At 40.0% G+C, this 24,668-nt stretch overlaps 1 protein-coding gene across 2 annotated transcripts in view; it reads left to right on the forward strand.

Moving 5' to 3' along the window:
- XPO5 (exportin 5) overlaps positions 1-24,668 on the forward strand; it is a 49,905-nt gene that overhangs the window by 13,792 nt on the left and 11,445 nt on the right. For both annotated transcript variants that reach the window (XM_039231175.1, XM_039231176.1), the window contains 12 exons: positions 1,595-1,694; positions 2,877-2,960; positions 3,920-4,045; positions 4,977-5,067; positions 6,709-6,837; positions 8,116-8,234; positions 11,944-12,099; positions 13,256-13,297; positions 13,613-13,702; positions 14,441-14,640; positions 15,722-15,821; positions 16,666-16,847. In XM_039231175.1, coding sequence (XP_039087106.1) covers positions 1,595-1,694; positions 2,877-2,960; positions 3,920-4,045; positions 4,977-5,067; positions 6,709-6,837; positions 8,116-8,234; positions 11,944-12,099; positions 13,256-13,297; positions 13,613-13,702; positions 14,441-14,640; positions 15,722-15,821; positions 16,666-16,847 — 1,419 coding nt within the window. The remainder of the gene's footprint in view (positions 1-1,594; positions 1,695-2,876; positions 2,961-3,919; positions 4,046-4,976; positions 5,068-6,708; positions 6,838-8,115; positions 8,235-11,943; positions 12,100-13,255; positions 13,298-13,612; positions 13,703-14,440; positions 14,641-15,721; positions 15,822-16,665; positions 16,848-24,668) is intronic.

Consider the following 24,668-nt stretch of genomic DNA (forward strand, 5'->3'; position numbering starts at 1 on the left):
AGATCTGAACTAAATGATTTGGAGAAATAACAAGGTTATTGCCTTTTTTTTTTTTTTTTTTTTAAGACTTGCATTTTTCCGAGCAAATTCAGGTTCACAGCAAAATTCAGTAAAGGTACAGAGATTTCCCATATACCCCATGTCCTCAGACATGCATAGCCCCCCATTACCAACATTCCCAAGCAGAGGTACATTTGTTAACAATTGATGAACCTACACTGACATGTTACATTTAATCCGAGTCCATAGTTTTAGGGTTCACTCTTGGTGTTGTACATTCTATGGGAACATTCTGTGGGTGTTAGCAAATGTGTAATAACACGTATCCATCATTACAGCATCATACTATTTTCAGTACCCAAAAAATCCTCTGTGTGCTACCTGTTCATTTCTCTTCCCCCACCCCAACCTCTGGCAACAACTGATCTTTTTACTTTCTCCATAATTTTACCTTTTCTAGAATGTCATGTCGTTGGAAATCATATAGTATATAACCTTTTCCAATTGACTTCTTTCAGTTAGTAACATATATTTAGAGTTTTTCCATGTGTTTTCATGGCTTGCTAGCTCATTCCTTGTTAGCAGTGAATAATACCCCACTGTCTGGATGTACCAGTTTATTCATTTACCTACCAAAAGACATTTGGGTTGCTTCCAAATTTTGACAGTTATGAACAAAGCTGCTGTAAACATCCAGGTTTAACATGTTATAAACATGCTAGTTTTTGTATGAACATGTTTTCAGTTTCTTTGGGTAAATGCTAAGAAGTGTGATTGCTGGACTATATATTAACAGTATGCTTAATTTTGTAAGAAACTCAAATTGTCTTCAAAGTGTCTATACCATTTTGCATTCTCACCAGCAATGAATGAGAGTTCCTGTTCCACATCCTTGGCAGCCTTTGGTGTTGTCAGTGGTCTGGATTTTGGCCATTCGAATAGGTGTGTAGTGGTATCTTGTTTGAATTTGCAATTTCCTGATGACATATGATGTGGAGCATCTTTTCATATGTTTGTCATTTGTATATCTTTGGTGAGATGTCTGTTAAGCTCTTTGGTCTATTTTTTAATCAGGTTTTCTTATTGTTGAGTTTTAAGAGTTCATTATATATGTTGGATAACAGTCCTTTATTTTGCAAATATTTTCTCCCAGTCTGTGCCTTGTCTTTTCATTTTCTTGATTATAGTCCTTTTATTTTTGTCAGTGGTATAAGGAATTGTTACATGCTTTGCCTAGGGATCTCTCTTAAGTCCTCCCTGGGTATTAGCAAATGTCTTTTTGTGCAGCTTTTCATGCCTACAAGTGTATGCATTGTTGTATGCAGTCATGTTCAGAGTTTCTCTTATTAACCTAAAATACTCAAAAGACAAAATTAGAGTACTTCTCTGAGGGATAAGATTGCATTGAACCCTGTTCCTCATTGATCTTTCAGTGTTTGGGCTGAGGTCTTTTTGTTTTGTTTTTTAGTTTTTTAACTTTAATAATCAACAGAAATTTGAATGTCGAAGCACAGACCACATACAGCTGCATTTGGTGGGAATCCTTTTGGTTCTCTTGATGCACACCTAATCACCCTATTTTCTCATCTTACAGGACTGCTGATGGAGGAGGCTTGGTAGAAAAACACTATGTCTTCCTGAAGAGACTCTGTCAGGTCTTATGTGCTCTGGGCAATCAGCTCTGTGCATTGCTGGTGAGCACTTAACGTTCTAGAAAGTTTCAAGGCCAATTGAGTAAAGCATTTAGAAAGTTATATTTGTATAGTGAGTGAAACATGTCATTGATTTTAGCCTTGTGGAGCATTGCCCTACAGGTTATTTCATATGATTTTATAGATTAAATTCTTGTAATAGGGTTTGAATGATGTAAATTTCTTTGAACAAGTCAGTTATCTATGTCAGCAGGAAACATCCACATCTACTATTCCGTAAAGTCACCATTGCCATTCTTGTGAATTTTGGTACCTGTAGAACATCATTTTGCTGAACGCATTATCCTTTAAGGTCTTATTAGGTTATAAAATATTATGCATTTGGAAAAAGAACATCTTTCCCAAATTTAAAGGATATTATTGCTCATAAAAGAAAACTTTAGTCTGACTGAGAAATACCTTCCTTTAGGGAAATATTTAAGAACTCAAGTCTTACAAATTGAGATATAGGACAATTGGTAAAGATGTTTGCATCTGGCGTTACGCCTTTTTGTGGTGGTTTGAATGGTTAGGACAGATCTTCAGACATAAGACGTGTACCGTCAAGTGGTTATTTAGTAGATTCGGTCACAGAGATGTAAATAGACCAGGTCTGAAGCAGTAATAACAGATTTTTTTCTTTTTGTGATTTGTGAAATGAATACACTTTTTCACTTTAGTATATGACCACAGAATGAGTTTTAATGATGATGATTAAGGAGGTGAAGCACCTTTCTGTTTTTAACCTTTGAGTTGATGCTTTAAGTCACATGAGAGTATATAGTCCTCTTAAAACTGAAATTTGTGAGGGTTTAAGTTCTGTACAGTTGCCCCTTGAGCACCAAAGTTTGAGCTGCGTGGATCCACTTATACTCAGGTATTTTTTGATAAATATAGTGCAGTTCTATAGATTTATTTTCTTAATATTTTTTTCCTTAGGTTCTTTTATTGTAAGAACACAGTATATAATGTATATAAGCATGTATGTATTAATAAACTTTATGTTATCGATAAGGCCCCTGGTTTACATGAGGCTGTTAGTACTTAAGTTTTGGGGAATCAAAATAGGTGGATTTTTGACACCCAACCCCTGTGTTCAAGGGTCAGCTGTATTTGTTACTCGTCCCTCTGTCCTGTTCCACCCCCCATCAATGTCATTAATATACTGGTCTTTTTGCCCCTCAGGGTGTGGATTCTGATGTAGAAACACCAGCAAACTTTGGAAAATACCTGGAATCTTTTCTTGCTTTCACAACCCACCCAAGTCAGGTAAACTTTATGCAGGCAACACCTCAAAGTTTTAGTTAAGTAAACCAAAATGAAACACTATGATCTGAAGTAATTAGGAGCTTGTATATAAAATGTGACTCTTAAGGCCCTAGGAAGTAACTTTGGTGTCATTTCATTAAGGAATTATTGAGTCTTCTTCCTGAGCCAAGCATTGCACCGTGTAGGTCAGCAGCTTTTCCCCTCAGGTAATATTCTGCTAATGCTCAATCACATGTGAGCTATGCCCCAGGTGATTTGCTCCTAAAGGTATTTTAAGTGCAAAAGTCTAATTGATTGTGTTATAAAATTAATTTTTCACATTTAAAGTTTTCCTTGTAATATCACTCTGAGATTCCTGTATCCTTTTTTTGCCATTAAAGAAAGTGGTAGATGAGCACCTGACTGGCTCAGTCATTAGTGTGTGACTCTTTTTTTTTAATGTTTTATTTATTTCTGAGGGGAGGGGGCAGCGTGAGCAGGGGAGGGTCAGAGAGGGAGACACAGACTCTGAAACAGGCTCCAGACTCTGAGCTAGCTGTCAGCACAGAGCCCAACGGTAGGGTTTGAACCCACAAACTGTGAGATCATGACCTGAGCTGAAGTCGGACGCTTAACCAACCGAGCCACCCAGGCGCCCCAAGAGTGTGTGACTCTTGATCTCTGGGTTGTTCCAGTCTCACGTTGGGCGTAGAGCTTACCTAAAATTAAAAAAAAAAGAAGAAAAAGTGGTAAAGCTCAGCTGATACTCCAGGAATTGCACCTGACCCATAGTCTGTCTCGTGAGTATGTGGCCTGTAATGGGCAGTCATTACTGATGCAGTACAGCATGGCCAATTTCAAAGTAGAGATTTATTTCCATGAAAAAATACTGTTGACAATTGCTTGGCTAAGTAATAATCTTGGTTATATAAAATCCATATCCTTAAACTGAGGTTTATCTTTTTTTTCTTTCCCTTTAGTTTCTGCGCTCTTCAACTCAGATGACTTGGGGGGCCCTTTTCCGTCATGAGATCCTGTCCCGTGACCCTTTGCTGTTAGCAATAATACCAAAATATCTTCGTGCTTCTATGACTAACTTGGTCAAGGTATGCATTGGGAATCAAAATGTGCAGAGTAGTTGAATACACATAATAAGACTTAGATTGGCACCCAGTGACAGCTCAGTCTTGGTCACTAAGATCCCTTCCTTGAACTTGAACACATCATTCTCTAATTCACCAAGAAGAAAGCAGTCCAAACTGGTTATTATATCTACTTTTTCATATCTTGGAGCACTTACATAGTAAGTATTGGGCTAGGTGCTAGGAAGAGGTAGGATGAGCAGTGACCATGACCATGCAATGGGATAATGCTTTTCAGAGATTGAAAGCAGGCAGGGTGGAGTCAAGATTCCAAGAGGAAGTAATATGTGATGGTTTCTGAAGGTCCATGAGGGTCTGAAGGCAAGGGAGGAGGGAGCATGGAAACTAATTGCTCACCACCTCTGTAAAGGTGCTTGTGAATTCCTTGAATCAGCTAAGAGCTCTTGCAGCTGACAGAGGTTTAAATCTTGATTTGTAAAATCAGAGAATGGAACCTATTTAAGTCCCATTCTAGCACATGGAACACCCTGTTCTAATTCTCTGCCATGGTCTTCATTACAAGTTCCATGCTTATTCCCAGGGGTCAGCATTTAAGGAGACACATAGTTCTCGATTCTTTTTTGCTTATTGCATGCTGTATTAGCACTTTGTCTTGAGACAGCCTTATACAGACGCCATAAGCAAATTGTCGAATTTAATTCTCCCTGAGGAATCTAGAAGAGAGTATCAGATGAGTGTTCTCTTTTCTACCACTCTCAGGATTATTGGAACTAGGAGAAAATGGTGGACTTGGGGTAGACCAGAAGCAGTTACTTATTTAAGAAGACTCTATGCAGACCCTTAATTCTTAAATTAAAAACTGAACTCCTAGAGTTTAAGACTCTTTTGATAAGTCTATTTTTATCCCCTACCCCAATTATCTTTCTCTTTGCAGATGGGCTTTCCTTCTAAAACAGACAGCCCTAGCTGTGAATATTCTCGATTTGATTTTGATAGTGATGAGGACTTCAATGCTTTCTTCAACTGTAAGTGATAGTGGCCTGGAATTCCTCCTAGTAGTCTAAGAATGGCATCTAGTATTACAAATCATGGTGCATGACCCTAGGGTTCTATGTTAAAGGGCCCCAAATCTGGACAGCAGCCTGTTTAATCTTTAGTTTCACACTGCAGAGAGTACTGGGATTGCACTCATTTTAGGTATAGTAGTCTCTTGCACACTCATGCGCACGTACACAACCTTTGGGTTTTGATATTAGACATAGTAACAATATGTGAGGCACTTGAATTATTTTAATACTTGGGATTAAGTACCATCATACTTTGCTGGTCTTCTAAAAAAGATAGGCTAATATCCTAATTCTTTTATGGGTTTTCTGTAGCTTGGCTGATTCCACACCATTCTTTTATTTTTTTAAATAACAGCCTTATGAGATATAATTTGTTTACCATACAGTTCACCCATTTATAGTATACAGTTCAGTGTTCTTTTATATTTTCAGAGTTGTGCAACTATTGCCACAACTTTAGGACATTTTCATGACCCCCAGAACCCCTGTGCCCATTTAGTAGTCAGTCATTCCCAGTCCCCCGTTTCCCACAGCTCCAGGCAACCAGTAATCCTCTATTTCTACATACACCTATTCTGAACATTTCATGTGATTATACAATATATGATCTTTCATAACTGCCTCCTTTCACTCATGGTTACGTTTTTAAAATATAAAACATTTGTGGCATAATCTCATGTTGTGGCATAATCAATACTTTGTTTCTTTTTATCACCAATATTTAATTGTATGGGCATACCACATAAGTTGATGGATATTTGAGTCATTGATGGATATTTGAGTCATTTCCACCTCTTGCCTATTAAGAATAATGCTTCTGTTGGGGTGTGTGGCTGGCTGAGTCAGTAGAGCATGTGACACTTGATCTCAGGGTCGTGAATTCAAGCCCCACATTAGGCCTAGAACTTACTTTAAAAAAAAAAGAACGCGGGGCGCCTGGGTGGCTTAGTCGGTTAAGCGTCCGGCTTTCGCTTAGGTCATGATCTCGCGGTTCGTGGGTTAGAGCCCCGCGTCGGGCTCTGTGCTGACTGCCAGCTCAGAGCCTGGAGCCTGCTTCAGCGTCTGTGACTCCCCCTCTCTCTCTGACCCTCCCCTGCTCGCGCTGTCTCTCTCTCTCTCTCCTAGAAATAAATAAAACATTTAAAAAAAAAAAAAAAAAAAAGAACGCTGCTGTACCATTTGTGTATATATTCCTGAGTGGATGGACATGTTTTTATTTCTCTTGGATGTATGCCTGGAAAGGGAATTATTTGGTCATACAGTAATTTTATGTTTAACGTTTTGAAGAACTCCCAGGCTGTTTTCCACAGCGGCCACCCTGTTTTACATCTGTACCAACCTGGCCTTTTAATTCCAACAGAAATGGGAGATCACTTTTAGATTGCCTCTTAGAGGATCGAGCTGGTAGGGCAGCTTCCAGAGATAATTTACTTTTGGAAACCTCTGGATTTGTTCATCTTTATTAAACATTTATTACATTCAGAGCACAAATCTGCAGAACAGAGTCTCTTTGAACATTCTCCCCCTGGGATGGATAAATGAATATTAACTAAGCATCTGTTATATGCCAGTTATTGATTTATGTCTTTCTCTTGGCAGCCTCCCGGGCCCAACAAGGAGAGGTAATGAGGTTAGCATGTCGTTTGGATCCAAAGACTAGCTTCCAGATGGCTGGGGAGTGGCTAAAGTATCAGCTGTCAATTTCTGTTGACACTGGATCCATGAACTGTAAGATATTTTTATTTCTAAACACTAGTGAATTATTGTGTCAAATAGATATGGGAAGTAAACCTTATTAGCCTTATTTAGAACAGCGTGCTAATGATGTTCAAAAATAAATCAGGGTAAAACCATGTTCCTATCAGTTTTGCCTTCACTTTTGTTTTCTAACGGAATCAACCAATTGCACATTGTTGATTATATGACTTCACTTTAGGTACCATCTTGACAAATTGCATGTCTAGGCCTAATTTTTAAAGCTTCTACCAAGTTCTTACATGGAACCTTTCCTAAGCTCAAAAGAATGTCTTGTTAGGCCTAATTGGAGCAGTACGGGGACTTTCCATATCACTTAGCCACCTCAAGGCCTTTGGAAATGCTAATTTATATAACAATCAAAATAGCTCTGTACCCAAATGCACAAACCAGGTAACTTCTCTGTACTCTATATCATCTGTCTCTTGTCTTGTTAATGCATGCTATGTGTGGCAAGATTTAATAAAACGGAAAAAGGTAGAAGTTACTCCTTTAAAAAGCCTCAATATTTGTGGTCACTTACCAACTACACTAGTTAATTGAAATTCACAAGATTTAGCATTCTGTTTTGCATATTCACAGTTGACTCTAAAGGTCTGTGGTATCTAGTAACTTGAATGTTTGTGGAGGCCAAATACTGTTGCACCAAGATGAAGCTAGTAAAATGGAAGCACTATATGGAAGCAAGAAAAGTAAATTGTATATCTTTTTGCCTATGCCCTGCTGTTTGAGTGATGTGCTTTGGTACTTGTGAGCTTGGAGGGTGGCACAGTTCTCTGGAGATAGCCCTTGGAGTTATAATGAGGCTACTGGACGTGAGGTAGCATTTTGTGAATTAGTTGTTTCTTTGGAAGGATTCTTTGTGGCCTCAAATATCCTGATTAATTTTACAGATTTTTAATAATAAGTTATAAAGGGCAAGGAAAAGAGAAATTAGTTGATATATTTCAGTTGCCTCTGATCGACCAGGCACTGTTTTTGATGCTTACATTTATATTCTAATTCAGTGTTCAAAGTGGTTTTATAGATAAGACTCACAGAGGTGAATTCAGAAAGCTCATTGTTAGAGGTGGAAGCAGAATAGAACTCCTCTCTACTTTTCTTTTTTTTCTCCCCAGGCTTAGAGGGGTTAGATAACCCTGTTCCTTCAACTGAAATTAGTGGTCTTAGTCTGAGACCCCACTGTCTGTCTTCTGTGATCCAGTAGCAGTAGTGGTAGTAGTAGTATGTTAAAACCCTGTTCTCTTACAGCTGGAACTGGCGAAGGCAGCCTCTGCTCCATCTTCTCCTCTTCATTTGTGCAGTGGGAAGCCATGACCTTTTTTTTGGAAAGTGTGATCAACCAGATGTTTCGAACACTAGATAAAGATGTAAGTAACTGTTTCCTGTGCTGATGGCATAATGATTTTGATCTCTTTAAAATTGACAGAGGATTGGAAAATTTGTGGATGTACATCCTACAGAAAAGGAAATGGAGAATCAGAGAAGTTAAATAACATACTCAAGTTCAAACAATGCTAGTAAACAGAGCTGGAACCCAAACTCAAGTCTGTGACTCTAGTCTACAGTGTTGAGTATTCATTTTAAGAGGATACTAAGATAAACCCTGTTAGTACAGTAAACAATAGGTATTGCAAGGAGGACAGCAATGGTAATCTTGAATTGGAAGATCTTCACAGATGTTTGCCATTAAGCATCCTTTCCAGTTTATGGCAGGTAGACCAGAATGTTCATGTTAGCTTATCAGTGTCCTCTTTCCTGAATAATCTGAATAGATTGATCTTGTTTTTATGTGTTTCATGTGACCTCTCACCCTTCTCTTACCTACCTTAGATGCAGCTATAATTATGTGGGTAACAGTACATACCGGATTAAATAGCCTTATTAGGGTAAAGTCATTGGATCGCTTATTTTAGAGTGATCATGTGTTAGTATATTCCAGGTAAGTTGTAGGGAGAATCTAAATCCTTTGAAGACAAGTGAGATATAGTGCTTTTTCTCACAAATGGCATATTAACAGATTAGGTTTTAGAGTCATTAACTTCATCTGCTTTTATGTTGATTCATTTCACTTTGAAATGATGGCATTCAGAGTTGTTCCAAAATTTAGGTGGGAAATTATACTTAGATCTTGCATTTTTACTAAATGAGTCCTTTTTTAGGTTTAGATGGGACTATCAAAAAAGCCCTTTCTTTACTGACTCAAGGGAAATGCCCCTGGGGTTTCTTTTCCTGGCATTTTTAAGTTAGACACCTTGATGGAGCCAGATATGTGGGTATGATCCTGTTGGGAAGCAGGAGAATGAAGTGGTCAGGGTAAGGTACTTGTCTTTAAAATGTATGAGAGGACTGGTAGTGTTGGGGGAAGGGTGTCTAGTAGGCTGTAGGTTGGATTGTATGCTAAGTCATTGAATACGGTGGTATTGGGTCAAAATACCACATGTTAGTTGGGTAAAAGGTAAAAAACATTAGATTGTATATAAGAGAAAGATGGAGGCTGGAGACAAAAGCAAAGGCAACAATTAGAAATTGCTTAGTAGGTGCTCACTTTGGCAACACATACACTAAAACTAGAAAGAAAAGGTCAGCATGGCCCCTGTGCAAGAAATTTGTGGGGAGAAAAACAACAGAATGAAATTTTTTCCTGAGGAGAGTTGTAGGTAATAGTATTTAGGCTTGTTAGTGACAAACTTCTGACTCTAAAACCTTTTTCCTTCACCAAAATGAAATGGGTCATAATGAAGCATTCCTAAAGTGTTTGGTGAATTGAATATGATGAAATTATACATCAACTTTTTAATGAAACTGTGATACTTTATATGTCCCAGAAGTGTGCAAGTGACAGATATCAGCCTGTTACATCAGTACTTGCTGCTATCAGTTTCTGACTCTGATAGTATTGCCTAGTCCAGTGGTTTTGCAAACTGTTTACGTTGTGCTTTCAGTCCCCACCCTCACACAGGGTCCATCAGAGCAGCTCAGCTTTTATCCTGTGGAAGAGTTTGGCCAAGAGGTTCTTTGGCTAGAAAGGATTTTTGAAAAGCTACTTCTCATTCTAGTGGCATTAGCTGAGCTTATGTTTCCAGAAGACTTACTTTAGCAATGGATTAATATATGGGATAGCTTTGGAGGGGGGAAAATCACATTTTGGAGATGAGTGATTTGCCTCAGAGAGTAAAATATAAAGCTGCATTATTTTAAAGCCGTGTGGTACTGACGTTAGATACGGCTTATTAGAACAAAATAGACCAGAAACAATCTGGAGCATGTAAAGCATCCCAAAGAAATTGAGAAGGATTGGATCATTTCATAAATAGTGTTAGGGAAAATTAGCTTTTTGAGGAAAGGTCCCTAAGTTGAAAAACAATGAAAGTAATCATAAAAAAATGAATTGAATGGCTTTATCTACTTTTTTTTTTAACTTGCAAACTTTGAAAGGCAAACTTGGGGCAGTATTTGGAATAAATATGGATGGTATTAATATCCTTACTATAAAAGCTTATATCTCTTAAACATGGCTTTTAGAGTACAACTGATATCACAGCTTGGGAGAATAATTTGGCAATATCTACTGAAGATGCCGAGCCTTATAACCCAACAACTTTAGCCCTAAATCTATACTCTCAAGAAACCCTGCATATGCCTCAAGCCACCAATATTGAATAGAATCCTTGTGTGTTGAACCAAGGAAAAAACTTATTATCCCCCAGTAGACTGTACAGAATAGAAGATAATATATTTATAGAGCAGGTAAAAAGAACTAGGGTATGCTATGAATAAGGATGGTTCTCAGAGGGCCTGGGTGGCTCAGTTAGGCATCCAACTCTTGATTTCAGCTACGGTCATGATCTCAAGGTTCATGGGATTGAGTCTTGCATCAGGCTCCATGCTTGCTCAGAGCCTGCTTGGGATTCTTTCTCCCTCTCTCTCTACCCCTTCCCAGGTTGTGCACATGCTCACTTTCTCTCTCTCCTTCTCTCCCTCCTTCTCTCCCTCCTTCTCTCTTTCCCTCTCTCTCTTTCTCTCTCTCTCTCTCTCTCAAGAAAAAATAAACTTAAAAGAAAAAAAGGATGATTCTCATAAACATGTTGACCCCCAACAGCAAGCTACAAAAGTGAGCATACAGTTCTATGTAATAAGGAATGTGTACATTTATGGCAAAAGTTTACAGAAATGAAGGAATCTTTGAAAATGTGAACATCAAATTCAGGATAGTGGCTACCTCAAGGATATGCACACAGAGCCACCACTCTCAGTAACATTGTACTTCTCAAAGTGGTCATATGGAGAGTTTCAAAAAAAATTTTTGTATGTCTTTATTTTGAGAGACAGAGAACGAGTGGGGGAGGGGCAGAGAGAGAGGGAGACACAGAATCCGAAGCAGGCTCCAGGCTTTGAGCTGTCAGCACAGAACCCGATGCAGGACTCAAACACACGGACTGTGAGATCATGACCTGAACCAAAGTCAGATGCTTAACTGACTGAGCCACCTAGGCGCCCCTAGAGAGTTTTTAAAGTATTGCTTGCACCTTTTAAAAAGCCTGGAATATTTCACAGTTGAAGAAACACAAATTTATATAAACCCCTTTTTTTACTTACTGCAGAGATTTTAGGAAATAAACTGCTGCTGAGAACATGGTAAGAAGGGTATATGGGCGGGTAGAGAATCAATTGTTGCACCCTGTAAAGAAGAAAAACATTAATTTAGACATAGTCATACCTTTTGATTCATTAATTCCAGTCATCCCCAAAAGTCTTTTCTTCAAATGAAATAATTGAAAATGTAGCCAGAATTTTTTTGCAAAGATGTGTTTTAGGACTGTTTATAGTAATAAGGAACTAGCAACATTCTCCAGGTCTAGTAGTAGGAAAAGCTACATTTTTAAGGTGGCACACAGTAGCATTATTTAGGAAAAGTTTTAATAACATGGGGTAATGCTTAGAATTTTCAGCTTAAAAAGCAGTATATAAAACCATATGTGGCACACTGTAATATGTATTTATAAACCAAAACGTAAAGGAAATTTACCAAAAGTGCTTATTAGCCATGCCAACCTCCTTTTCACGTCTGTATTACAGGCAGTTCCCGTTAATGATGGAATAGAGCTATTGCAAATGGTCCTGAACTTTGACACCAAGGATCCTCTCATCCTGTCTTGTGTCCTCACTAATGTCTCTGCACTCTTTCCATTTGTCACCTACAGACCAGAGTTCCTGCCCCAGGTCTTCTCTAAGGTAACTTCCATCTCCTTTGTAAACTTCGTTTTGGCACTTTTTAGCTAATTATTTTTCTGTAACTATTTATGAGAATCTTTGAGACAAGGTAATAAACACATATTTATTCATCAAATATTCAGTACTTACTGTGGATCAGGTACCATGTTAGTAGAAAAGGCTTACTTACCCTTCAGGTGCTCTGTTTGGAAATAAAATCACATAAACAGTTGTTGTACCCATGTGGCATTGCAGTTAATAGTCAGGTGTACTAAAAAGTGGAAAAGAGTACCTACTGAAGGAATCAGAGCGGGCTATCAGAGGGGATTTGTGAGAGGAATGGTCAGTGTGGATGGTTTTGGGGTTTCCTGCTAAGGCGAGTAGTGGAGTACCACCTGAGTGAGAATACTGGATCTGGTAAGAGTAAGGAAGACGAGTGAGTTCAGTTTGGGAATACTACATTTGAAGTGTGTGAACAACGTCTAGGAGGAGGCGCCTGACAAAATATTGGCTATTTGAAGTTAAAGGTCTAGACTAAAAAATTATAATATTAAGGTGGCATCATCATAGAAGTGCCTAGAGTAGAAGTGAAGCTGTAGGAAAGAGGGTGATATGTATGTAGAGATGGACACGTGGCTCCAGCAGGAAACCCAGGGGATCATCATAGGGGAAGGAAGGCAAAGAATGAAAAAAAACACAGAGAATTGAGAACACGTGTTACAAAGTTCTGAAGAACTTCAAAAAACTGGACTCATTTGTTGCAACAGAAATACTCTGTGAATTGGGGACTATCCATGGGGTTTCTTGATTAGACCCTTGTTAGAGTATAATTCCATCCTAGTGACTAGGGCAGTAGTCATGCTGTATTAGGTTAAAGAGTCAATGAGAAGTTACACAGTGGAATCAGAGGGCATCACCATAGCTGAGTGATGGGTGTTGGCTTGGATTATTCGGGGATTCTGGGACCTTCACCTCTGAAATGTTTGATAGTAAAGTTGTGAGACTAAAGCCTCTTGTAGAGTCACCTGAGAAAATGAAAGTCTGAAATTTCATAACACTGATTGAAAAACCCTTTGGTTACACTTTTGGGATTTTGTTGGAAACTTTATTCTAAGTATTACTTTAAAATATTTTATGGATTTGGTATTGATGAGTGACCTTTTTTTCTTACTCTTAGCTATTTTCATCTGTCACTTTTGAAACTGTTGAAGAAAGTAAGGTAAGACCATTAATTTAACCAACAGATCCTAAGTTCTGGAGAGCAAAAGTATGAATGCCTAACCCATAAGTCTAGATTTTTTTTATGAGTAGAAGGGGTTGATAAAGGCAGGACGATTCTATGATATGATATTTATAGTAGAATTACTCTAAGGCAAAATCAGTGAACATGTGGATTCATGGTGACTATAAATGTTCCTCCATTAAACTCCCACATTGTGAAAATCATGAATTTGCCTCTGAAGGAGATACGTGACTCTGCAACATCTGTAAATTATATTTAAAGTGGCTCCAAGTTTTTTGAATGTCTTTCCAGGCCCCCCGAACCCGGGCAGTGAGGAATGTGAGGAGACATGCTTGTTCCTCCATCATTAAGACGTGTCGTGACTACCCCCAACTTGTACTGGTAAGCTCCTGGACTCCGACCAGTGGCCACTGACACCTGTTGAGTTTAGTTACACTGCTCCGTAAATCCAGCCCTACTTATACTTCACATAAAGAGAAAACTAGAAACTGTATGTAGCTTTGCTTCGAGTAAGTATCCTTGAGTTGATGGCCTTCTTCCTCTCCTGCTTAGTAATGGAGTTAAAAATGCAAATATATTTCCTCAAAATGAGTGGTTCTTTTCCATATAGATGACCAAGTGTTCCCTGTCAGTGTACACTTTTTTACCGTACTGTGTGTTCTTTACTACTGCCAAATGGTGTGCCTAATCTTGAGAGAAGCCAGATGCAAATCCCATCCTTTTCTGGATGGTTGCTAGAGGAAAATTTGCACTATTACAAATTAACTAGAAATTTCTTCTCGATATTGGCAGTTATGTTTCTCCCTAACATGTACAAAAAACTGATCTTTGTAAATATACTATAAAAGTTGATATAGAAGAAAAAGACATTGTTTTCACAGTTGTACTATGGGAAGGTACAATTATCCAAATACCCAAGACAAGAACCACTTTCGGCCTAAATTGCCTTGCTTGTTCAGGCAAAAGGAGAACGCTGTAAATAAATTACTAAGTGACTGTCTTACAGGCCTGACCTTCCTAGGAATGCCTTGATCCTCTTTCCACCTTCCTTGAGTGACCCACCTCTCCTTGAAAATCAGACCTCCATCACCTTTGGGTATTTTTCTTTGTAATCTGCAGCCCAATTTTGACATGCTTTATAACCATGTGAAGCAACTCCTCTCCAATGAGTTACTCTTGACACAAATGGAGAAGTGTGCCCTCATGGAAGCCTTGGTTCTCATTAGCAACCAGTTCAAGAACTACGAGCGTCAGAAGGTGTTCCTAGAGGAGCTGATGGCACCAGTGGCCAGCATCTGGCTTTCTGAAGACATGCACAGGTAGAGGAGACCCTTTGCCCCTGACCCTCACTGCACTGGAGCACCCATTCTATTTTAAGAGCTAGTCCCAAGGTGGGAGTATAAGGATATCAAGGTGTGATGACCCCATTGGTGATCTAGGAAGTTCTCCACAAGCAGTCTTTAGTTCTCATTGCTGAAAATGCCACCTTAGTACAGAGGTGTAGGGAGAGAGAAGAAATGAGTGAAAGTCGTAGTGTGGTCAGGCAGCCACAGAGTCAGAACTGCTGTGGTGTCTACATTGCAGCATGAGCCCGTGTAGAGAAAGGAGAATAGCCAGTAGAGACCATACAAAGTAGGCGCCGTGTAGACACTTAACGTGTGCCCACGGAGCATTCTCAAGCTTGCATCCTTTTTTGCCAGTGACATTTAGAAGTGGGGCGCCTGGGTGGTTCAGTCAGGGAAGCGTCCAACACTTGATTTGGGCTCAGGATTCCCAAGGTTTGTGAGATCAAGCCCTGCGTCGGGCTCTGTGCTGACCTCATGGAGCCTGCTTGGGATTCTCTATCTCTCCCCCCCCCCCCGTCTTTCTCTGTCCTCCCCAACTCGAGCATGCGCACTTGCGCACTTGCTGTCTCTGTCTCTGTCTCTCTCTCTCAGTAAATAAACATTTTTTTAAAAATGTTTTTAGGGCCGCCTGGGTGGCTTAGTCGGTTAAGCGTCCAACTTTCGCTTAGGTCATGATCTCGTGGTTCGTGGGTTTGAGCCCCGCGTCGGGCTCTGTGCTGACTGCCAGCTCAGAGCCTGGAGCCTGTTTCAGAGTCTCTGACTCCCTCTCTCTCTGACCCTCCCCTGCTCACGCTGTCTCTCTCTCTCTCCCCTAGAAATAAATAAAACATTAAAAAAAAAAATTTTTTTTTAAATTAAAAATGTTTTTAAAGAAATTAAGAAAAAAGTGGGAGGAGAAATTTAAACCTTTGAATGACAGCTAACGATATGAGGTTCCTTTCACTTTATAACAACTGCTCTTTGGAGCTAAATAATCATAGCTTACTAATTTTTGTGGAAGAAGTTGACTTTGCTTAAAATCAAGGTGTAACTTGTCTTTGCCACTGCACTTCAGGGTACTGTCAGATGTTGACGCTTTTATTGCCTATGTGGGAGCTGATCACAAGAGCTGTGACCCAGGCCTGGAGGATCCTTGTGGCTTAAACCGTGCGCGAGTGAGTAAACGTCTGGGACTGGGAAGCGGCATTGGCCCCAGGTGGGAGTAGGGTGTTGTCATTTGCGGAGTTTCTTAAAGATTTATGTTTTTTTTAATGTGCATGAGAAATCTAGGAGCCTCCACTTCCCTAAGTTTCTCCTTTCTTTTCTTCTTTAGTCTTGAATTCTTGAGTTAGTTCCCAAGCAAAGCAGATGGTCTTTTCTTAGAACTCGTTACTTTGGCTTTAAGGGTCTCTAAATAGCTCTGAAGAGTGAAGACGTAATGAGGAATTAGGTCAGAATTTGGTGGGCAGTGTGAGTTCTCCCTGCCACTGCCATCTGGCAGGTAGAGTCCTAAATGATGGTCTGACTTGCAAATCTGAGAGTGTTCAGTTCTTTGCTGTTCAAATAAGTATTGTCCCTGGTTCAAGTATGGCAAAAGTCTTACTTCACCTGGCAAGTAGTTGGTTGAGAGTGCCATGAGTGAGTAAAGATTAGAGTAAAGCTGTGAGGGCCCAGGCTGGAGGATGGGTGCAAGGTCACCCGAAATAAGACGAAATGTTGGGGGTCTACACTTGGTTGTGAAGCATGTCCAGGCCACTTCTAATTGGGATCCTACAAGAGAGTCAGGACAGCCTCCAGTTAAGGGAAACTTCTAGAGGCTACCACTGGTCCTGAAGATGGCAGTGAAAGGATCCCTCTTAGACTGATCTTAAAAGAAGGGACAGGGATTTATTTAAATAAGTGGGGGTCCTTTCCTTCTCTCTTGCCTCTGTATCACATTTGCCTAACATTGCATATGTGTAATAACACTTGTGATTTTTCTTGCTCTTTATGTTTATCTTCCATTTTGTTTTTCTGTAGATGAGCTTTTGTGTATATAGCATTCTGGGTGTTGTGAAACGAACTTGCTGGCCCACCGACCTAGAAGAGGCCAAAGCTGGGGGTTTCGTGGTGGGTTATACACCCAGTGGAAATCCAATCTTCCGTAACCCCTGCACAGAACAGATTCTGAAACTTCTTGACAATTTGCTTGCCCTTATAAGGTGAGTTGAAATAATAGTTTTTCTGTTGTTTTTTATCTTAAGACTCTCAAAAGTGTAATTAATCTGCTTATATTTCTTCAGATCATGGTGGTAGTAAATGGGGGATTAGGTCTTGTTTCCTTCTAGATGGGGTTTCTTTTTAAAAATAATACTACTCTCACTTGCATAAGTCTTGCTGTACAAGTGAACACGTGAAGACTAATCCCAAAATGGCTTTTCTCACTTTGAGCCTTTCCTCTATGTTCTCTACTTTATACTTTTTTTGTTATAATTTTTTTTAATGTTTATTTTTGAGAGAGAGAGACAATGCAACTAGGGGAGGTGAGGGAAAGAGAGAGAGGGAAACAGCCTCTGAAAAAGGCTCCAGGCTCTGAGCTGTCAGCACAGAGCCAGACACGGGGCCTGAACTCAGGAACGATGAGATCATGACCTGTGCCGAAGTCGGATGCTTAACTGACTGACCCACCCAGGCGCGCCCTGATTTCTTTATACTTTGTCCCAACTTTTTACTTTAGGTTTTATTTGTCCAAATCTTTGCCACTAAACAAATTGTTTGTTGGAAGCAGGACAGTTGCTTTCTCTAGTGATGCTCCTGGGTGGTATTCAAATGAGCTCATCTGAATTTATGAATAAGGACTCTTAAATGGACCAAACATGCAGTGACTGAACATGCCAAAGGAAAGCATGACACATGTTCCTCCTCAGGCCAGCAGCATCAGCAGTCACCTGAGAACTTGTTTGAAATGCCCTATCCCAGTCGTATTAAATCTAAATCTGCTTTTTAATGAGATCCACAGGTGGTTTGTGCATACACTGAAGGTTCAGTGTCACTGTTATAAATCAAAGGAGCTAGTGTAAAGTGGAAGTAGGCCAAGCCTAGGCTTGTTGGTTACCTGAGGTATGTTTGATGATTCAGGGACTCTAAAGTGAAAAGTAGGTTATGGCTAGAATTCCAATCTTACTGGCCAAGGCAAAGTTTGATTCCTTTTTTATATTTTATAGGATTTCTGAGTTATATGTAGGTCAGAACTCTGTTCAGTGCTTTTTGGCCTCTTACTCAGGGTAGAAGAGCAGCATCTCAACTGGGCAAGCCATATTACTTATGTCTCTGGGAGGCTGCACTAGGAGCATACTCCCTAGATCATCAGCTTAAGAATCAAAGGTCTTAAGTGAACGTTGACCACATTGGAGAGCTGGCGTATCAGAAGGAGTGGTCACTGGGGATATGTCTGTGGAAACAGGCAGTATTTTGTTTCAGTAAAGAAGTATGACATACATACTGGGAGTGTAGTAAAATATTTAGTCAAGAAAAGGTTTTTTTCCACATTGATGTTTTTAAAACCAAAAGGTTCTTCTGTAGCTTGGAGAAAACTGAAAGTGACAAGGTCAGGTAGCAACAGACTCATCAACTAGGCTTTTCTAGGCTTGTGGCTAGAGGCCATATGGTAAGAACCCAGATCTGGAATGACGGTTCGTTTCTGTTTGGGCATGACCGCAGTAGTATGGTTATCGTCCCTATGCTTTTCTAAGAGTTCAGTGTTTTTGGGAAAGTCCCAAAGTCAATCAAAAGAGATTTTGAAAAACGTTCACCATAGTTACAGAGCAGTTTGATTCTGATTCTTTGAGTCACGTACATCTGGAATTTTGTCTTGTTTTTTGAACAAATAGATAAAAGGATAGGAATTAATTAGTGCATGTAGATGAATTTTCACAAAGTGGACATATCTGTGTGATCAGTATCCAGATCAACAACATGAGCAAACACCTCTTTTCAGTCATCAACCCACCCCTCGAGGATAACCACTATTCAGACTTTTCAACATTTTGCCTGGTTTTCTGAGCTTTGTTAAAGTCAGAAGCATGCATGCCTTCATGTCTGGCTTCTTTTGCTCAGAAATATGTTTGTGCGAGTCATCCAAGTAATTGCATGTAGTTGTGGTTTGTTCATTCTTGTTGCTGGTATGGTAGTTTGTTGGGTAATTAGGCTGTCACTTAGTCATTTAGCATTGACTTTTCGGTAGTTTCCAGCATTTTATTGTGACAGTGCCATAGTGGTGCAGTCCGTATTCTAACAAATGTGCTTGGTGTACATGTAATTTCTCTTGGGTTGGAACGGAATCCTAAATGTAGGAGTAGAGTTCTTGGTTCATAAGTACGCATATTTTCAGGTGTATAGACAGAACCAAATAATTTTCTAAAGGGATGTACTAATTTACATTGAGTTTTAACTCCCTGTCAAATAGTCTTATAATACAAGCCACATGTGACTGGCTGTTGAGCACTTGAAATATGACTAATCTGAACTGAGGTAAGCTTTAAGTATAGAATACACTCCATATTTTGAAAATTTAGTACAAAAAGGGAATGTAAAGTATCTTGTTAATAATTTTTTATATTGATGTTGAAATTACGTGGGGTTTTTTGGTTTTTTGTGTGTGTGTTTTTGGTACACTGGGCTGATTAAAATGTAACTAATGTAACCTGTTTTCGCTTTTTTAAGTTTGGCTGGCTAGAAGATTTTAATTGGCTTATGTGGCTTACGTTGTATTTCCGTTGGACAGTGTTGTTCCTAGTGGGTCAGATGGAGACACACTGAGCAGTACAAAACATTCCTGAAATGAAAGACGATCTAAATAAATGGAAAGGCATCCCATAATCATGAATTGGAAGATTTCATTTTGTTAAGATAGAAAACTGCCCAAAGCAAACTACAAATTCAGTGCAATCCTTGTTAAAATTCCAGTGGCCTTTTTTCCAGAAGTAGAGAAGTGGGATCTTCAGATTAACATGGAATTAGCTTTCTGGAATATGGCCTTAGAAAGCTAAAACAATCTTGAAAAAGAAGAACAAAGTTAGGTGACTCAAACATCTCAATCTCAACTCACTATAAAGTTCTCAAAATAATTTGGTGCTGCCATAAGACCTGTAGAAAGATGACCCACAAAAAGTGGGCAAAAGAGGGGTGGGTACCTGGGTGGCTCAGTTGGTTAAGCGTTCGACTTCGGCTCAGGTCATGATTTCATGGTTTGTAAGTTCAAGCCCCACATCAGTATGGGTGCTGACAGCTCAGAGCCTAGAGCCTGCTTCAGATTCTGTGTGGATTTTGTTTCTCCCTCTCTGTGCCCCTCCCCGACTCATGCTCTGTCTCTGTCTCTCAAAAATAAAAATAAATTAAAACTTTTTAAAAATAGGCAAAAGAGTTGAACAGACATTTCTCCAAAGATATAAAATGGCCAACAAGCCCATGAAAATATGCTCATCATCATTAGACATAGGAAAATGCAAATCAAAACTATGAGATATCACTTCACATTTAGTAGGATGGTTGTAATAAAAGTAATAATTTTTTCTAAATTAAAAAATGTTTTTTTCATGTTTATTTTTGGGAGAGAATGTGAGTGGGGGAGGAGCAGAGAGAGATGGGGGACACAGTGTGAAATAGGCTCCAGGCTCTGAGCTGTCAGCACAAAGCCCGTTGCAGGGCTCAAACCCACAAACTGAGATCATGACCTGAGCCAAAGTTGGAGGCTTAACTAACTGAGCCACCCAGATGCCCCAAAAAGTAATAATTTTTTAAAAAACAAAATTCTGTGTGTTGACAAGGATGTGAGGAGAAAGCCTTGTACATTGCCTGTGAGAATGTAAAATAGTTCGATTACTATGGAAAATATTTTGGTAATTTTTTGGAAAGTTAATATAGAATTACCATGACTTACCATTTCCACTCATACATATATACCCAGAAGAATGGCCAGCAAGTAACAAACTAGTTGCTGAAGAATATTCTCTCAGCACTGTATCACTGTAGCCCTTTGGTGGAAACAAATCAAATGTCTGTTTGAATGGATGAACAAAACTTGGTACATATGTATAATGGGATATTGTTTAGCCATAAGAAGGAATGAAGTACTGTTAACATTCTGTGATATAGATGAACCTTGAAAACATAATGTAAGTGAAAGAAGGCAGATACAGAAGTCCGCATATTGTATAATCCCATTTGTGTGAAATATCTAGAATAGATAAATCTATAGAGACAGTAAGTTGGTGGTTGCTAGAAGTTGGAGGAAGGGAGAAATGGAGATTAATTGCTACTACTTAACTATTCCTACATTTTTTTTTTTTTTTGAGAGGCCACTCACACCAGTGCAAGTGTGTAGGGGAGGGCCAGAGAGAATCCCAAGCAGGTTCCACGCTGATAGCACGAGCCTGATGCAGAGCTCCATCTGACAAACCATGAATCATGACCTGAGCTGAGATCAAGAGTTGGATGCTTAACCAACTGAGCCACCGAGGTGCCCCTTAACTGTTCCTACTTAATGGTTATGAGGGGAGGATGTGACCTGTCCTTGGCCCCTATAGTTCCCTACTGTGAAACTCTCTATAGTTTCACATATTAAAAGTTGAGTTGGTGGTTGCACATTTGAATGTTGCAAATACCACTGAATTGTATATACTTTAAAATGATTAATTTTGGGTCACCTGGCTAGCTCAGGGGAGCATGTGATTCCTGAACTTGAGGTTGTGAGTTCACGTTCCACGTTGGGTCTAGAGATGACTTAAAAATAAAATCTTTAAAAAGAAAAAATGTAGTCTTCTGTGTTACTCTTCCTCCAGGAAATGAGCACAACTTTGGGGCACAATTGCATTTAGCAGCAGTCCAACAATTGGCTATTAGTGTGTCCATGCCCATGCCTTAGTGATTCGAGGCCACAGCCAGGCTCAGAAAGCTCAGATAAAGAATGACCACAAGGCCACAGCTTAGGGTGCAGTTTCCTCTACCCCTGCCTTGGTCCCGGAGGAGGGCTTTGAGACTAGTGTGCAATACATACATATCAGCCCTACCTTGTTTCTACGTGTGCCATCCTCTTGCTCACCTTTGCTCATGCTGTTCCCCCCTCATCTTTCCTCTTCTTTGCCTCAAATGCCTATTAAACCATCAGGCTTCAACTCCAATGTTACCTGACCCTTCATTCTCTCCGTGAGAGTTAACTGCTCCCTTCTGAATGCTCCTGAAGGCTATTTAATGTGGCCATCAAAGATTTGCCTGCCCTGTGAATGATTTCTTAAACAAGACACAAGAAAAACAAACCACGGTAAAGGTCAGTATGTTTGTGTTAAAACTAAACTCCAGGAAGGGGTGCCTAGGCGGCTCAGTCAGTTAAGAATCTGACTCTTGGTTTCAGCTCAGGTCCTGATTTCACAGTTTCATAAGTTCAAGCCCTGGTGTCGGACTCTGCACTGGCAACACAGAGCCTGCTTAGAATTCTCTGTCTCCCTCTCTTTCTGCCCCTCCCCACTTGTTCTCTCTCTCTCTCTCTCTCTCCCCCTCTCTCTCTCTCTCTTCCTCCTCCTCTCCCTCCCCCCTCCCTATCCCTTTCCCTCTCTCAAAATAAACAACAAAAAAAGAAAGCCCAGCAAGATGGCAGAGTAGGAAGCACCAGGAATCTGTCACCCAGTCTAGAGAAGAGTTGTACTGGCAGAATCTGTCTGGTTTTGGAACTCTGGTTGGAATCTTGAAAGCTTGCAGCTTCCAGGGGAGGACTTGAACAGTAAATTGTGGGTGACTTTGGTCAACTCCTAGCACAGTGGCAGCTACCCAGTCCCCAGCCCCTTGACAGGCAGCTGGTGTTTCTGGAGCCGCTTGTACACAGCTAGCAGAGCCAGGGTGAGCATAGTGGATCCAGCTCCCTAAATACTGGAGATCTGTGCTTTGATCACTGACTGCTACTTCTGATCACAGAGGTGCAGACACAGATAGGCAGTGGTGGTTGTATCTTCTCCATTGTTGCAAGCCTCTTCCCTTTCTGCTGAAGTAACATGGAGGAGGTTTAAAGAGCCAGTCCCGCCCCCCCCCCTTTTTTTTCTTTTTTGCCTTCCCCTTTTGTGAGCCACACTTTAAGGATTAGGGCATTCCAAAACAACTGCATATCTGGGGATAATTAAAAAGTGGTCATCCATGCCCAGGGAAAGGCTCAGAAAAGACCTGAGAAAACATTAAGTTTATACCTCAATGGATCTTCGGCACAGAGACAGCCTACAACAATCAGTATGGGGAAAGAGAATATGATTTTTAGAATTTCACATCATTAGACTCACATGTCCAGTGTTCAGCCAAAAATCAGAAGGCAGGCAAAGAAATAAAGTATGATCCATTCAGAGGAGAAAATAACAGAATCGGTCTCTGAAAAGATCTAATGGGAGATCTACTAGACAAAGACTTTAAAACAGCTGTCTTTGGGTGCCTGGGTGGCTCAGTTGGTTGAGTGTCCGACTTCGGCTCAGGTCATGATCTTGTAGTTTGTGAGTTCGAGCCTCACGTCAGGCTCTACTGACAGCTCCGAGCCTGGAGCCTGCCTCCGATTCTGTGTCTCCCTCTCTCTCTGCCTCTTCCCTGCTCATGCTCTCTCTCTCAAAAATAAATAAACATTAAAAAAATTTTTTTAATTAAAAATAAATAAATAAAGCAGCTGTCTTAAAGATGCTCAAAGAACTAAAGGAAGATGTGGAGAAAGAATATGTGAACAAAATGAAAGGAAGCAAAGAGAAATTCTAGAGCTGAAAAGTACCATAACTGAAATTAAAAATTCACCTAGAGAGATTCAAAGGCAGAATTCAATGCCAGAGAGCAGGGGTGCCTGGCTGGGTCAGTCACAGGGGCATGTGGCTGTTGATTTCAGGGTCATGAGTTCAATTCCCACATTGGGTGTAGAAATTACTAAAAATAAATAATTTTTTTTAAGTGCAGATAGGACAATGGAAATTAATGAGGCTGAGGAAGAAAAAAATATTAGAGGAAAGGTAACAGCCTAAGGAGCCTGTGGTCACTCTCAAGCAAACTAATCTGAATTGTGGGAGTGCAGCGCTTGTGGGAGTATAAAATGGTAAGGCTGCTGCAGAACAGTTGAAAAGTTCCTTAAAAAAAAAAAAACATACGATCAAGCAATTCCAGTTCTGAGTTCTCAAAAGAATTGAAGGCAGGGTCTCAAAGAGGTATTTATACACCCGAATTTATAGCAGCATTATTCACATTAAAACGTGGAAGCAGGAGTGCCTGGCTGGCTCAGTCAGTAGAGCATGCAACTCTTGATCTCAGGGTTGTAAGTTTGAGCCCCACGTTGGGTGTAGAGATTACTTAAAAATAATATCTTTTTTAAAACATCGAAGCAACCCAGGTGTCCATCAGTGGATGAATGTGATATATTAGGTCCAATAGAATACCATTCAGCCTTTAAAGGGAAAGAAATTCTTCAATATGCTACAACATAAATGAACCTTGGGGACATTGTACTAAGTGAAATAGCCTCTCACAAAAGGACACATCCTATATGGTTCCACTTCTATAAGATGCTTAGTATGGTCAGAGTCCTACAGACAGTAGAATGGTTGCCAGGATCTGGGGGAGGGAGGAATGGGGAGATATTGTTTAATAGGTTTAATAGAGTTTCAGGTTTATAAGCCAAAAATTGTTCTGGGAGTGAGGCATGGTGATGGTTGCACAACAGTATGAATGTGTGTAGTACTACTGAGCTGTACTCTTAAAATTGATCAATTTTGGGGCACCTGACTGGCTCAGTTGGTAGAGCATTCAACTCTTGATCTCAGGGCTCTAAGTTCAAGCCCCACATTGAGTGTAGAGATTACTTAAAAACAATCTTTTTTAAAAATGATAAATGTTGGGGCGCCTGGGTGGCTTAGTCGGTTAAGCATCTGACTTCCGCTTAGGTCATGATCTCGCGGTTCGTGGCTTCGAGCCCCGCGTTGGGCTCTGTGCTGACTGCCGGCTCAGAGCCTGGAGCCTGTTTCAGAGTCTGTGTCTCC

This window comes from Hyaena hyaena, unplaced genomic scaffold, assembly GCF_003009895.1.
Source record: "Hyaena hyaena isolate Hyena2069 unplaced genomic scaffold, ASM300989v1 scaffold_55, whole genome shotgun sequence".
In the NCBI taxonomy this organism is placed as follows: domain Eukaryota; kingdom Metazoa; phylum Chordata; class Mammalia; order Carnivora; family Hyaenidae; genus Hyaena; species Hyaena hyaena.